Below are 15514 nucleotides of genomic sequence, written 5' to 3' on the forward strand. Positions count from 1 at the left end.
AAGAAATGGATACATAATCAGATTTAATATGTAGTGGATACAAAACTGCTGTTATTAAATAAAATAATAATTATAATAAATCTTTCTTTAGAATTGTACAGATAGCAAGTATATACTAATCAGAAAATCAGTCCTCAACTGGAATCAGATACTATTTGTGTTATTTTAGTTTAATCTCTTTAGCACATGTTATTTTGCTCTTAAAGAAGTTAAATCTTACAACATAGCACATATTTGTGGTGTCATAGCATGATTCCTGTCAGAACTGTGAATTTGATTTTTATTTATTTCTCAGATTTAAACAACTATACTTTAATCTTAGTTTTTTTACATCACAAGCAGACAGGAAACAAAAGAACAAGAGCCCCAAACCTTTAACTCTGTTGGCATTTGCTCATAATATCAAATGTCTCCATGTCAACTTAATTAAATCTCTGGTCTAATGTGACACGTTTTCCAAAAGTGCAGTGTTGCACGGATATACTGTGATCACTCTGAAACATAAATGTGTATTATTTGCTTTTTGCGTTACTAGAAATGCTTCAAGGCCTAGATACATCAAAGAATGTGTCTTTGCTTCAAGGCATTCCTTGGCGTATCCTTCAGTCCCAGTGCTTTGAAAACTGCCTCAGAACAGTCTAACTAGCAAATACCTGAGGGAGTATGTCAGAAAAGACATGACTGGCTGAAAAATGTAGTCATTGAAACTCAGCTGGCTTCTTTAACTTCTTGTATGCCCAGACATGCATGTGCTTATCTATTTATTTACGTTTAGATGACAGTGGTGAAGTACGTCCTGGCCATGGTTCCTGTATACATCTTCATAACAAATGTTAAGTCCTGGATAGCTGTGAACTTTGCTATTCAGCTCTCCCAGGTGACACATGTTTGATGCCTTACCCAGGCCTGTGACTCTACTTGGCAGCTGAACCCTTTCAACCAGCAGTTAATTGCTTCTAGCTTCTGTCAATATCTTTAAAGACTGAAAATAAAAATAATATACTTTAGGACTCTCAGTTGAAATTTGAAAACAAAGTTGCTTGCATTGTCTAGAAACCAACCTTTATTTTTCTAGCTGAAGAGAAAATATATAAAATGAATTTTTCATATATGAGGTGTTTTATTTCCTGGAAATTATCTTCTTCAGAAATATTTCCCTCTTTCATGTCTTACACAAGCCATTATTTCCTAAACTTAAAAAAGATTTAAGTTTTCATTTTGAAAACACTGAAACAAAGTGTTTTGACAATTCTGAAATTCACTTTGCACCTTCTTTGGAGAGCAGGGTCAGACCCTGGATTTGAAGAAGCTGACTATAATAGTAAATACTCTCCTTACAATACCAGACTCCTTAAGTTTCCAGAAGAATCTGGTTGTCCACGTAGATCAGTAAGGGAAGCATAACTATCAGTACAAGTGACAAGACTGTGTTTGACTTGTTTGGTCCTCAGATTTCATTGTTTTCCTTTAGAAAGTAGAGGTCAGTTGGGCTCTCTGGAGTAGACAGAGTTTTGTACCTTCTACCTAGTGGGAGTGTGAGTGTGCTCAGGTAAAGGGGGTCAGTAGTAGCAGGTGCTGGGAACGTGGGAGACTAGCTAATGCAGAGATTGTAGACTACAGTGAGAAAATGAAGAACAGCTGGTCAATCCTCACATGGGATAAAAAGAAGGATTTCCTAAGACCCAGAAGACTGGATAAGGCTTGTTGTTATTTAGGAAATTGCTGACCTGGCTAGATTTGAGGACTTGTCTTCACAGGGGAGAGTTGCATATATATGGTTTAATTTTACTCTGCTTTACAGATTGCTTTGAGCTTTTTCTATTACAAAGTCAATTGTTGTAGCTGTTACTTGTATAAAACATGGTTTTGGATGGTTTTAAAGCCCTTGGCTTTGGGAAATTTACAGTAAAAAAAACTTTGGGCCACTACACCTCTGTGTTCTGGCTCTGTGGGCTTATTAGATAAGACCAGCCTGCAGAAAACTGGTCCCTGTGTCTTCTCTCAGCAGCCATTCTTTCAGTGCTAGTAAACTAGTCCTGAAATGAGTACAGTAAAGGCAAAACTTCCCAGGAAGTCTGATATGACTTCAAAGCTAAAAAGAGTTAAAAGCCAGTGAAGAACTCGGTGGAAAAAAAGAGTATGCCTTAAATGAAGAGAGACAATTTATGTAGTCCTAAAAACCTTTTGAAACTTCTTACTGCAGTCAAAGATCGCAATTCCTGCTTCCTCTTTCAGTGCTGGACAAGAGATACCCACACAAATAATTTATTTTCTATATAAAACTTTAACCTCAACATTTAATTTTGATGCTCTTCATTTCAAAATACTGTAATTACAAAACTGTGGGGTTTGGTTGGTTGGTTTGTTGTTTTATTTTGGTTTGTTTGTTTTTTAAGAGAGCCAAATGACATGAGAATGAAATTGAAACAGTTTTGGTAGAATGAGACATTTCTGGTAGAGCTAGACTATTCTTAAGCTTGACAGCCAGATAAAATACTGGCAATCTGAAAAAAGAAAAAAAGCGTTTCTTTGAGCTCATCCTGTTTTAGGAGTAAGTCTCTTTTGGAGATATTCCCTAAAGTTATCTGTTCTTTCTATCAGTAGAAGGAATTGTCTGGGCTGCTTCTTTCTCCCTGCTTTGTGATCCTGCAAATACAACTGTCATACTTCAAAGTCTGAATCTTGACATTTGAAAGACACATTTTGTATTCAATATCTGGTATATAGTTTGTTCAGTGTAAAACATCTGCTATGTGATTTTTTTTCTAACCCCACAATATTCTTTGCACACTTTTCCCACAAAAAAATAAAATTACGGTTTATAAAAGTTCCATAAGCTTTACTGTGGAGAATAAAGTTGTAGCATATAGACTATTAGAAGTCATTTTCCTAAGGGTATATTTATGAAGGTTGTATTACTAAAAAGCAGTGAGGTGGGATAGCAATGTATTATAAGGATAATTCATGCATGTTATACCATAATTAATTTTGTGAGAAGCTTTAAATCAGCAGGGCTCTTCTGGGTTTTTCAGTCATCATTTCAAATTGTGAAAAAATTGTATCTTTAATTGTTATTTTCAGTTTTACAGAATTTTTGGATCCATTCCAGCGGGTTATCCAGCCAGAAGAGATCTGGTTGTATAAAAATCCTTTGGTGCAATCAGACAACATACCTACGCGTCTTATGTTTGTAAGTACTAAAGGTTTATTGGTCGTTTGATGGCTGTAAACTAAGTACACATTCATTTGGTAAGCAGTAGGAAATCGTTCAGAAGTACAGGGTGTTCCTTTAATTCTAATGACAATTGTTTTCCAAACTAGGGATGTCCAAAACGACAAACTGTAGGAATTCATAGGGTGTTTGTAAAAAGCAGCGTTACCAGGTGACTGAATTTATGAATGTTGATTTTACAGTTTAGGATTTAAGCTAGTGTTAACTTAGAGCGATGCTAGAGAAATTATTAGAGAAGCTTTTTGAATTAGCTGGTTAGGTGACATGACAAAACCTTGCCATGCTCTTATTAGGTTAAGTGCTTTAATTTTTAAATCCGATTTGTTTTTGGCATGTTAGGCACTGAGACATTTGCCTCCAAATGCTTTTTTTTTTTTTTTTTCATGTAGATAAAAACCTTTGTTTTAGCTTCTGTCAACAAACATACTAAATATATCATAGAGCTGCTCTGCTGTCACCGCTCTGGCTCTCTCCAGCACAGCTCATGTTGACATGCAGATTGGCTGTCTGATTTTGATGGTTTGTGTGGTTATCAAAATTCATGGTTTTGATAACCTTCACTAGCAATGATTAACAATTGTAATAATCTACATATATAAGAGTGCAATAAAGATAGACTGCTACAGAAATGCTAAGAAATTATGGTCATAGTTCAGGCTATTAAAATAAGTAGGTCAGTCTTTGCAAAAGCTTCATCAGTCAAAGTGGAGATTTTCCAGGAGTGAGCATGGCAGATGAGGTCAAATCCTAGTATCGTTATGTCAAAGCATCTTCTTCTGTGTCTTCAGTGAAGCCAGGATTTTACTTTTCAGATTAAGGCCTGTTTTTCCTGAAATGGAAGACAGCTGTGTAAAAATACACACACACAACACCCCCCCCCCCCAACCAAACATTAAATTGTTGTGCTGGGAAAGACTGAGTTATTCACAGAATCACAGAATCGTCTAGGTTGGAAAAGACCTTGAAGATCATCCAGTCCAACCATTAACCTAACATTACAGTTCCCAACTATACCACATCCCTATCAACCCTACTCTTAAACACCTCCAGGGATGGGGACCCCACCACCCCCCCAGGCAGCCCACTCCAACGCCCAACAACCCGTTCTGTAAATTCTGTCATTTTTCCTTAGGCTGAGCATTACCTTGCTACATGCTTTCTCTGATCTGTGTTTATAACTGAAAGGTTCAAGAACCAGTAGTGAATCATTGTACAGAGTTTTGCTGCAGTGGTGAAACTATTTTTGAAACCAGTTGGGGTAATTACTAGTCCATCCTCTGTTCTCTAGGCACTAGCCACTGGGAAGCACAGTGCTGGGATATGTGTAGTACATTTTCCTGTTAACCACTTCCCATAGAGCCAGCTTTTGGTATACCTCATGGCACATGGAACTTCCAGACACCTCTGAGTCCATAATGTTTGTATAGTCTGTGTTCTCTTTCTGGCTCAGACCACTGACATCTCGGTGACTCAGTGAACAGCTTTTTAAATTAAGAAACGTATATAATTTCTAAATGTTTTTTCTTCTTTAATCAAAAAGAAGAAAAATCCAACTCTAGCATTGATCACAAGCTTTCATTATGTAAAGAATTTCTTACCACTAGTGTTGTACTCTGAAGTATATGGCTATGGTTTACCAGAAAGCAATCTCTAAGACTTTATGAACTGCTGGATTATTTTAAATGCTGAGAGATTTGAATTCAAGAGAAATGTTGTGAATACTCCAAACACAGATCCAAATTCAACGAAGCTGACTTCTGTGTGGGTAGCAAGCAAGCCACAAGGGCTAGAAAGACCTGAGCCTTGTTCTGGCTCTCTCTCAGTGGATATTCCTTTTCTTGGAAAGTGTGAGGTACTGTCAACTTCTCTTGAATGCATCATGGAAGTACGTGGGAGTCCCTATAACTTTAGCATATCTGTGGCTTGCCAGGATGAATAATGAACGAGAGAGATTTCGTCCATGTTTCACAAAAGCAAGGCAATGTTGGAATATTTCACTGCTGGAAAAGAAAACATTACTGAGATGCATCTGAGGAGAGTGTTGCTCATTAGACTGTTGCCAAATCTGTTATGGATATGAGCCATAGAGAATCTTTTTGCAAAATAAAGAAAAAGGCATCATTAGCAAGCCAAACTTTCTGTATTTGTGCATTTTGCTGCAGAATAAAAAAGACCTTCCAGCCAATGCTTTTGTGTAAGGAACAGCAATGTACTGCAAACATGAATAGTTCTTTATCTCTCTCAAAAGTCCATATGCTTGTGAAATATGAGGAAATCTGCAGTTTTACCAGATTTCTGAAGATTGATTGTAAAGTGGTTTGGAACAAGCTGCCACTTGAATTCTATCCTTTGCTGATATTTTCTGCTGCTCCTGCTTGTTCAAAAGATTTCTAACTCCATTAAACCACCACTATAAGCTTGTCAGCCTGGCTGTATTTCTATATGTTCTTCAACAATGGAATGTAGATATCTTTCTTCTTTTGTTTCCTGGTGGCAATTCTTTTTAGAATGAAACTAATAATTCTAAGTTTTGCTTTAACCTTTTTTTTAAATTTCACTCTTTGTCTCTAAAAGCAGAAATTAAACTAATGCTGAGGATAGAGAGAAGTGAACATTTCTGTGGTAGTAATATGGCACTGGCATCCTCACTTGAATTTCACACACACTGTAGACAGAAGGGAGTTTTAAGTGGAAATGGTGAATCTTTTTGCACATGACCTGATGCACGCCTTTCTAAATATAAAAAAGGGGGGCAGACTCCAGACTGTGTTTTAATCTGTATGGCTCACTGAGTAAGATAATATTTTGCAGATGCAGGTGAGGGAAATCTGGTCCAAGATACCCTACCAAAATAACAAATATAGTGCATTTTCACGTTCTCTACTCAGATATTCTAAAAGCATGATATGAGGACTGGGATTAATTTGTATTATAAAAAGAAGAGAGTCACACATCTTTTGTCATAACATGTCTGTCCTGTCTGTTTCTTATTTCAGTGGGGCTGTTTAAGAAGTAAGGCACTGTTCAGCCTCAGTAAAGATAGCATAATCTTACTTAAGCCCTGGTGCCCCATGTGCCATATACAGGTTAATTTTCACCTTGTTTAAAAAAAGAAAAAAATGGTCCTTTTCACTTTTCTTCAAGAGAATAAATGTTTTTGAAAGACCTTGATTTGGTTTTGAACAAATGTGATTGTGAAGAGGTTAGTAGATTCCAGAAGCTAATTGGTTAACAGGCTGGAACCAGCAAGAAGCATAGATAGACTACCTTGCCCATAAGTTGCCTTTTACCTCTGCAGTTAAAGGTCTGAGACAGAAGGGATGATGGAAGGACCAGTTGGGAACAAAATCATAGTTTCCATGGCAAGCTACTAATGAAAAACTCCCTGGTATTGTGCTTGGGAGAAACTGATATTTTTCTCTGGCGAAAGACAATAAATACCTGCTCTGGGAGGACAGACTGCAGTATGCAGACACTGCACAAAGTAGGATGCTTTTCAGATAACTGGCATGTTTACAGTGAATCATCCACCACAGTCCAAATTGCTCTATGATAATGGGGATGCTGTTCATGAAAAACAAGTGTGTGCATTGATGTGCAGATGCTATTTCAGGTTCCTTGTAGGAAGAATCCTGTCCTACAGCACTGACAATAAAAGATTATGGTTCTGCTTAACCAATGAGTATACTTGTAAGGGTTCAGGTGTTGTTTTTCTGGTTTTGAACAAAATCAAGGAGTTCACATCCAAACACTTGTAAACAGAAGAATCATAAAGACATGATCTTCTCAATGCATTCAAGAATGACTGTTAAAAAGAAAACAAAAAAGAAAACAAAAAATAAAATAAAGAGCATTTTAAAATGTCAGGAAGTTGGTCCTGCAGTCTGTTATGTTGAATAGGGTCTTACTGAGAGCATAGCCTGGATGGGTGGCCTTGTGGAGCAATGCTGTGTGTGGAAAAAATACACAAGATCTGTATGGATCAGCGTATGAATTTTGTGAACCTTATAGACTGTTGCTTTTTCATTTATGAAGCTGACATTTTAAATGCAGCTCTAGGCAATTACAAATCAATTATAACCCACAATTGTGTTACAATGTTAATGTATTCGTTGCCCTGTAGTTGCAAAGACAAATCATCCCTCTTTGCTTAAGGTCAGGAGTTTGATAAAGATCATTCAGCCTTCCAGTTTAAATGGAGCTAACTGGAACTAATTATTAATCAGTTGGACTGAAAAGGAATTGATGCTCTCACACATGATATTTGTTATCTCTTACAGGCAATTTCCTTTCTTACGCCACTAGCAGTCATATTTGTGGTGAAAATAATCCGGCGAACAGACAAGACTGAAATTAAAGAGGCTTTCTTAGGTAATGTATGTCATACTTCAAGATGGAGAATGTGTGATAGCTCTCAGAGGTCGATTCCAATTGTAGTCTAAACCTTGAAGAAAACCCGTCTCCGTTACAGTCCATTACAGTGGTTTTCAGCGCAGTTATAGTTGCAAGCCATCTCACAAAAGCCTTTGGTTTTATGTATATCTCTAAATGTACAAATTCTGTGTGTTAATTCCACAGACTAGCTAGCAAGGGCCAGAATTCAATCAGCAAAGCCAAGACCATGTGAGAGACTGTTCAGATGTATATTTTCCTGTCACAGCCAGTCTATTACTTACCTCTTACTTGTACCTGAAGCTGTTCTAAATTAAGGGTTTGACTGGAAAGTCCTGTGAGACACAGCTGCTCAGTGTAGGAAATTACTCCTCTCATTGTTTCCTCTGACCTTCTCTTGGAGTTTACTGTTCCCTATTCCAAAATCCGTGCTCATGGCTCAGCTTTTCTGATCATAAGCTGATGTTTCATCTTAAACTGCCAGTGGAGTTAGATGTGCACTTAATCCTGGACTGTGAACTGCTATGGCTGTGCTATGGGTGAAGTCTAATTATAGTTTTAGGCAGCAACCTCGAGCAGAGGAGGAGACAATGTGGATGGTAAGTCTTAAAATGTTCCAGCTAATTCTGGCTGTGCCTATCTTTTGAAGTCTTTTAGTGATGTATGCCCAGATCCTTTTTACATAGATGTTGCCAGAGACCAAAATTGACTAAAGCACTTTCACTGGCAGAGGATACTTTGAAGCACTAAGAACTGAAAATGGTTTTGTTGGCAGTATGTTTGAAATATGCCTAATTCTGAAATTCTGTTTTACTGGCTAATTTACACTTTAATTTATTGGCCCTTAGATCATAAAGTCAAACTGATTCTAAGCCTTGCCTTAGCTATATAGGATGTAAATGGCACTATGTATCTGCCTTTGAAAATTTTTTTTAGACAAGGCTGGATTCCCAGCTTGTTCTTTCTCCAGTTGCTCTAACGCAAGTGTGAGAAGATCCTAGTTTTGCTTTGGCTGCTGCCAGTCATTTGTAGTAAGTTCTGAAATGTCTTATAGTGATACTTTACTGACAAGTCCATTCAATAGAAATAACTTTGATTCATAAAATGCATACAGTCACACTTCGGAGTTTCACTTTCTGTTGTTTAAGAAGGAAAGGAGCTTTGGATTGGTTTCTCCATCACTTATTCTCACCTTTTTGTTCTAGAGAGACATTATTTCTGCTGTTCTTGACTTCTGTTATGATTCCCAGGAGAAAACTTGCCAGCTTCCCCAATATTCTCCTTGCTGCTCAGACTTTAAGGAAACCCCAGCCTCGATATTCTGTTCTGCAGGGTATCCCTGTTCAGTATGCACCATAAGTGTGGAACTTCTTGTGGCTTATTTATGTTCAAGTGTACTGTACATTAATATGATTCAGTACGTTAATGTGTCTGGTGATGGTAACTGTGGTAGAGCTTTGCTTATTTGCTGAGATCTGGCACATAATGTTCATAATGAATGATCGGGAAGTCCCCCAAAAGGTGAATTTCTTTAGGCATCATACTTAGAAGAGATCAAAAGTTAAAAGGATGTGAAAATGCTTTGCCCCTCACATAGCCATTAATATAAAGAAGGTGATTCAGTGCATCTAGGGTAAGGAGTAGTTAGCTTCCTAATGTAGGTGCTCTTAGTCCTTCCCCTGGAAGTGCCTACATCTCTCTACTGACTAGATTACGTGACTTTTGGTGGGCAGTCTGAGTCTTTCCTAAGGGGAACAAAATGAGAGCAAATGCAGTTTGTTTATCAGCTTACATTCACAGTGTCATTTGATACTTGGATTGCTGTTGTAAGGAATATGCACCAGTGAAAGCAAGGTTCAGTCACATATGCAATGAACAGTCAGGACAAAGCTCAATGAAAAGAGTAAACTTTACCGCATGTCTCAGAAAGCCGATATTTCTACATGTCCCATTTTTAAAAAGGAGAATGTACTGCTGTGACATTGCTGTTCACATGCATTTGACTTTCTAGGAAATTTCACCTCACCATGCAATCACCATAAATAACGGAGAGAAAACAATTGACAGGAAAAAGAGAGCATGGGATTGAGTGGTCACTGTGGACATAGGTGTTGAAAGTGGAAGACAGTTTTGAACAATATCAGTGTCTCTAGGATTGACTTGTTCTTTTATTTTTGCTGGCAGGTATTGCTATAGTCTGAGAAAACCCTTTTTTTCCTTTGATGGAGGACCTCTTTTTTTCAACTTAAAGAAAAATAGATCCTATAACACACACGTTTTTATGATCTATAATATCCTCAGGCAAAGATTTTATGTAGACAGGATGAGTGCTGCTGAAGTGCAGCATCTGGGGCAGTAGTCCAATGAGAAAATAGCTCGTGTAGCTGTCACAATCAAAAGTTATATTACTGTAACTATTCTGCTGGAAATTGGAGATTTGCCTGATAGGTTTTTTTCTGATGGCAAATAAAATTCAGTGGCTCTTACGTTGTAACAGGGAGCTATGGTGTGGACTGCAACATTAAGTCAGTTTTAATCTGAAAGGAGTGTATGCACTGGATCCATGTGCCACTGAAATCAAGGCAGAGATCTCCACAGGCTTTAGATGAGGTTCTTCGGAAAGTCGAGGGACTTGGCATGCAAGTACAAATGAAAAAGATGATTTGGACATATCTACTGTGGCAGTTCCTGTTTATTACTCCAGTTTAACTAGGAAAATTGGTTAATCCCAGGAGCAAATGTAAGGGGAAAATGTCAACATTTTTAGTCAAAATGTCCACATCCTTTTGAAAGAAAAATAAGAAAATCATCCAATTGTAGTTTTCACCAAGAGGCAATTCTTGAGCCTCAAAGTGGACTGCTTGATTGCATCATACATATACATATATATACACACATAACATAAACACACATACATGCATATATATATCTTACGTATATGTCTGTGCAGGAATTCTGCTTGACCCAAAGAGTGTAAGATTTTCATCTAATAAATTCTAAAACTGGTAAACACAGTACTTGATTCTCTAATAATTGTTTCCATTTGATGATTTATACCTGTGGCATGATAGGAAGACTGGCTTTGCATAAGGAAATCAGATTTCTCAAGAGTAAAAGCAGAACAAAGTCAGTCGTGATTATTATGATGCTCTTTGGTCTGTCCTTAGTCTGGGTAATAAGAAAAAAAACCAGTAGGCTGCAAAGATCATTCAGTTTTCAGTCCAGTAAAGGTTTCAGTCTGTAAATCAAATGCTGTAATGCTGCAATTTATAGCTTGGTATTTAGGTTATTGTTCTGTTTGTTCATTCTGTTTTGTAGCTGTTTCCTTGGCTCTAGCTCTGAATGGCGTCTGCACAAATACTATTAAATTAATAGTGGGAAGGTAAGTCTTGTCATGTTATAAATTATAGCTTTAACTGTTAAGAGAAATGAAGACAGATTGACAAATACAATACATCTTAGTAAAAAGATAGCTGCTGCTGCACACTGAATTAGAGCAGTCCCTTGTGAAGCTGTCCTTTCCCTGGTGCAGGTGTAGTACAACTTCATTGTGTGACATCCAGCTGTGGTAGGAATCTGTGCCCTTGTGTTTTGTTATTTGTTTGACCGGTTGGTGGATCCAGGCAAACAAGGAGTATGAAAGAAAGGTGTGAGCTGAAACCCGTTCATTAAATTGGCAACACAGAAGGGAAGAGTCACAGCATGTGGGAGTTCAGATGCCAGTGCCACTAGTCTCATTAAATAGGAATCAACTGAGTCTCTGTAAAACCCAGTGCCTGTGCTTTGTGTGAAGCATGTTACTGAATGAGGTATTTCCAAGTAACAAGATCCATGGCAGAACAAACCTTGGAGCTAAGCAGTAAGTGGACTCCTAGGTAAGCCATTTTTTTAGGGAAGCATAAATCTGAATGAAGGGCTTAGAAAAATAGTAGCACCCAAAACTCTGGAAAATAAATTTTTTTTAGGTATTTTTTGACTCTTACCAAAATTTTGAATAATTTCATCGGAAAAATACATATTTGACTTGAATTCATAGCCATTATTTAATAGAGTCCAGTGCTGCGTTTGTTGTTCACCTGTTTTGCAGCACTGAGGAAGCAGTATTTCTGCTTGGTTGCTGATGAACCCTTCCTGCTACAGTACTGATGCCCTGACAATAATAGAACTTGGCACTTTTATTTTAAGAGTGCTTTTGAAATATAATTAAGAATGTCTGCACCATCTTCTTCAGGCAGACATGAGCTCATTTTGCCTGCGCTCCCAGCCAACTAGTTGCTCTGTCAGCTTGCCTCTGAATCTGTGGTCATTCACCTTGCTTCTCTACATGGTTTATTAGCTCAGGATCAGTATGACACCAGTCAAACCTACGCGCTATCATTCAGCTCAGAGCAGGGTCAAAAGAAACTCGGAGGTTTGTTCAATGCAGTTAGAGAGTCAGCATCAAGGCTGGTATTAGAATTTGGTAGTTGTTTTGTAGCCCAAGTTGTAGTCCTGTTCTCTAGATGTGTTGGCAAGGCTTGTGCAGCTTTGTGGGGTGGCGACGCTGCTTTGCTCTGTCACTGGAAGCGCTGTGCAAGATTGGTTGCTCTAGGCTAGAGTAACCCTGCATGTTTGTTTTCAGAGACAACTCCCACTTGCATGCTGCACTGGAAGCTTCCCTGAGAGCGCCTGCCAGCAAATAAAGTGATCTTGAATTGGGGCACACGGTTTAGTGGTGGACTTGTCAGTGTTGGATTTACTGTTCTCAATGATCTTAAGGGCCTTTTACAACCTAAATGATTCTATGATTTCTGTTGCTGTGTTAAGGCAGAAGGGAACGAACTCTGTATGTAATAAAGCAGTAAATGTAATAATCACTTTGAGGTTTATTTGTTACTACAGCTTTTATATTTTTAATATCCATGGTGTTTTTTGTAGACCGCGTCCCGATTTCTTTTACCGCTGCTTTCCAGATGGAGTAATGAACTCTGAAATGCACTGCACAGGTGATCCAGATCTGGTGTCTGAAGGCAGAAAAAGCTTTCCGAGTATCCACTCTTCCTGTAAGTTCATTTAAGTGCAGTTCCTCTTTTGTAAAAAGCTGTCCTATTTATGTTTTGGAATTGCTCTTTTTTTGTTAGATCATGAACCTGATTTTTGCTGGAGGGGCCTGGACTTTTGTCTTAGGTCACCACTCCCAGAAATTTCCTTCTGGAAATAAAGTTGTGAGCCTGTGACCCTTCCTTATCACTGAGTACCATAGCAGAACTGTCAGTTGAGTGAAGCACGATTCAAGGTTAAAGAAGAGTGTGGTTCTGAGGGGGTATCTGTTCCCTAATGCAGACTTCTGTATATAACCTTTGTCTATATAGTAAATATTTATTTTGTTATATTCCATTGAAGCATGAAATGTGACAAAGCATGTTTGACCTGCATAGCTTTGGCAAGATCTAGTTAATATCTTTCAAGTACTAGATCTATTAAAGCAAAGTTCAAGTTGCAAAGACAGTTCAACTACTTTTATCATTAAGGTTTCTTCATGGGAGGTTGTGTGCTTGAGGGTGGAAGGGGTAGAATGTTCAGATGTCTACTGCCCTGGGCACAGCCAGGAGTAAATGGTAGCTCTGTTCCCAGCTCAAGCAAGCAGAGGAGAACAGGAAGAACATCCTGACTGTTCTGTCAGTGTGGTAACACAGTAGTAGTGTGTAATGGGGGCTACAGGTGTATCAATAGTATCTTATTTAGAGGAGCAGGTGGGCAGAAAACAGAGGTAAATTTGGCACAGTTAGGAGTTTCTGTGCTTTCTTGTCTGCTCCTAGGACAGCACAGTCACTTGTCACTCTGTTTGGCTTTGAGGTGGTCCTCGGTCTAGGTCTGATAGTTTGATCAGCTACTCCTAGCTTATGCTGTATCCTGGCAGACGTTAGGTGGCTTTATGAAAACTCGTTATGTCTGATTTAATTAGTTGTATTAAATCAGATGTTTACAAAGGTTCCTTTCTCTGTCTTGAGGAGCTGACTTCTAGAGTGTTTTATGTCAATTGTCTAATAAAACATTTTCATCTGTAAAATAATTTGATTGCTGTGAGCTTTTTTGATTTTGGTTTTTTTTTTTTTGACTGGTATTGTTTGTTGCCTTGTGCTGTTCTGTTTCTGAGAACTACCAATTGAGTACCAGTAAGTCATAGCTCTGGAATTTGTTTTTCTGATCTTTTTTAAAGTAATAACTTCAAATTGTCTAATTGTGCAGAATTATATGTTGCAAACAAGTTGGGTAATGAGATGAATAAATTCTGAGCTGATCTTGTTCCCTTTTTCTTGTTTGAGTCCCAGAAACAGATAAGGGAGTAGTAGATGTTTGTGGATATGTCGTAAGCTTTATAGTCCTAAGAAATAAACCAATTTAGTTGTCTCAAATTAAGCTTCAATTACATTAAAGAGACAATAGCAGAATATATCGTATGGTGTTTAGAACAAGTGGTATTTATTGCTATTTGTAGTCTGCCTTCAGATCTGATTGTCACACTTACTTAACCAAGAGGATTGCAATTATTTCATCAATGTATAACAACAAAGGCTTAAAATAAGTGCATGTATACACTCATGTACTAGAATTTACAGATTAGCACTCAGCAAGTGTTATAGTTGGTCACTTTCATTTACTAAAATGCAACAGTTTACCCTGAGTCTGCAAAGTGTGAGTTGCAGAAGACACCCAACGTGCTTTTGTTTTTGCACAGACTAGAAACACTGTATGTGTAGCATGCTCTGCTAAGCTCTGGCACACATACTGGTTCTCTAACGAGACTGCTCGTCACACAGCGAAGTGCTTTGTCCCTGTGCCAGTGGGGCAGCCATAGAATGCATATTGGGGTTTTAATTTTAACTGGTATTAGTTTTATAAACACTGAGTTATGTTACTGCAGCTCACACAAAATTCAGTTGGAGCAGAATGATGGCCCATTGTGTCTAGATCAAAATGATCAGAACAGCTTTCTCCATCGCTAATACAATACTAGCATGTGGCTGAGTTGACTATATTTCTTACTACAAAGCCTTTTATTACAATGTGATAAGAATGAAAAGATGTTCTATATGCAGTAATTTTTATCTCTTGGTAAGTGTATGCAAGAGTGAGGCAATTCTGCAGCTGCTTGAGGTACTTAGTTTGAAGCCTGATGTTATAATATCTAAGTCTCTGACAAGACTGTGTGTTTTGAAGCTCAAAATCAGTACGTATTTGATAATCTTACAATGCTAACCTCTGCTCCTCTGTGTAGCAAAACTATTTAGATAACCAGGATTGTTAGTATTATTTTCTCAAGAATAGTTTATATCTGTGATAATACATTTATTCTTGCTGTTACTTCATCCCCCACTAGATTGAAGAGTGAAAAGCAAAAAATATGGGAAACATGACATTATACTATCTTCCTGGACATATGAAGCAATGATAATGTTGAGGATATAGTAATTCATGTTTGGATATTTTGCTGTAATTCTACGTTTTCAGTATTTTGTATTGTGTAATGTATGAACTATAGCTCCTTTACCTCCTGCTCCCTGTGAAAAATTATTCTCTTATCTCATTTTTAAGAAGCTGTTCTTCCTGCCTTCTTAACATGTAGGTAATTGCAAATTTTCCTTCCATGAACTCAGTCCAAGATTTTTTCTTGGCTCTTTTTTCCCTTCCTTCAGCATAAGGTAAAATGAAGGAATTCCATTCTTCAGATTTCTGTCATCCTTTCTCTCTTTATTGTGGAATTAGTGAAGCAGCACTAAAAAAAGTTTTTTTGTTTCTGTTACTATTTGGTTTGTTTTTTTTTTTTTCTATTTTCATGGCTGCTGAAATGTAAGTGGGGAGGATGAGAGTTGACATAAACTATAGTACCTCCCTTGGAATGATAGTTAC

The 15514-nt window shown here is 37.7% G+C and overlaps 1 protein-coding gene across 5 annotated transcripts in view; it reads left to right on the plus strand.

Annotated features, from left to right (window-relative positions):
• Nucleotides 1–15514, plus strand: part of PLPP4 (phospholipid phosphatase 4) — a 63989-nt gene that overhangs the window by 16724 nt on the left and 31751 nt on the right. For all 5 annotated transcript variants that reach the window (XM_074831415.1, XM_074831420.1, XM_074831419.1 and 2 more), the window contains 4 exons: nt 3082–3190; nt 7513–7603; nt 10943–11006; nt 12542–12666. In XM_074831415.1, the coding sequence (XP_074687516.1) occupies nt 3082–3190; nt 7513–7603; nt 10943–11006; nt 12542–12666 (389 nt within the window). The remainder of the gene's footprint in view (nt 1–3081; nt 3191–7512; nt 7604–10942; nt 11007–12541; nt 12667–15514) is intronic.

The sequence above is a fragment of the Strix aluco genome, chromosome 7, assembly GCF_031877795.1.
Source record: "Strix aluco isolate bStrAlu1 chromosome 7, bStrAlu1.hap1, whole genome shotgun sequence".
Lineage (NCBI taxonomy): Eukaryota > Metazoa > Chordata > Aves > Strigiformes > Strigidae > Strix > Strix aluco.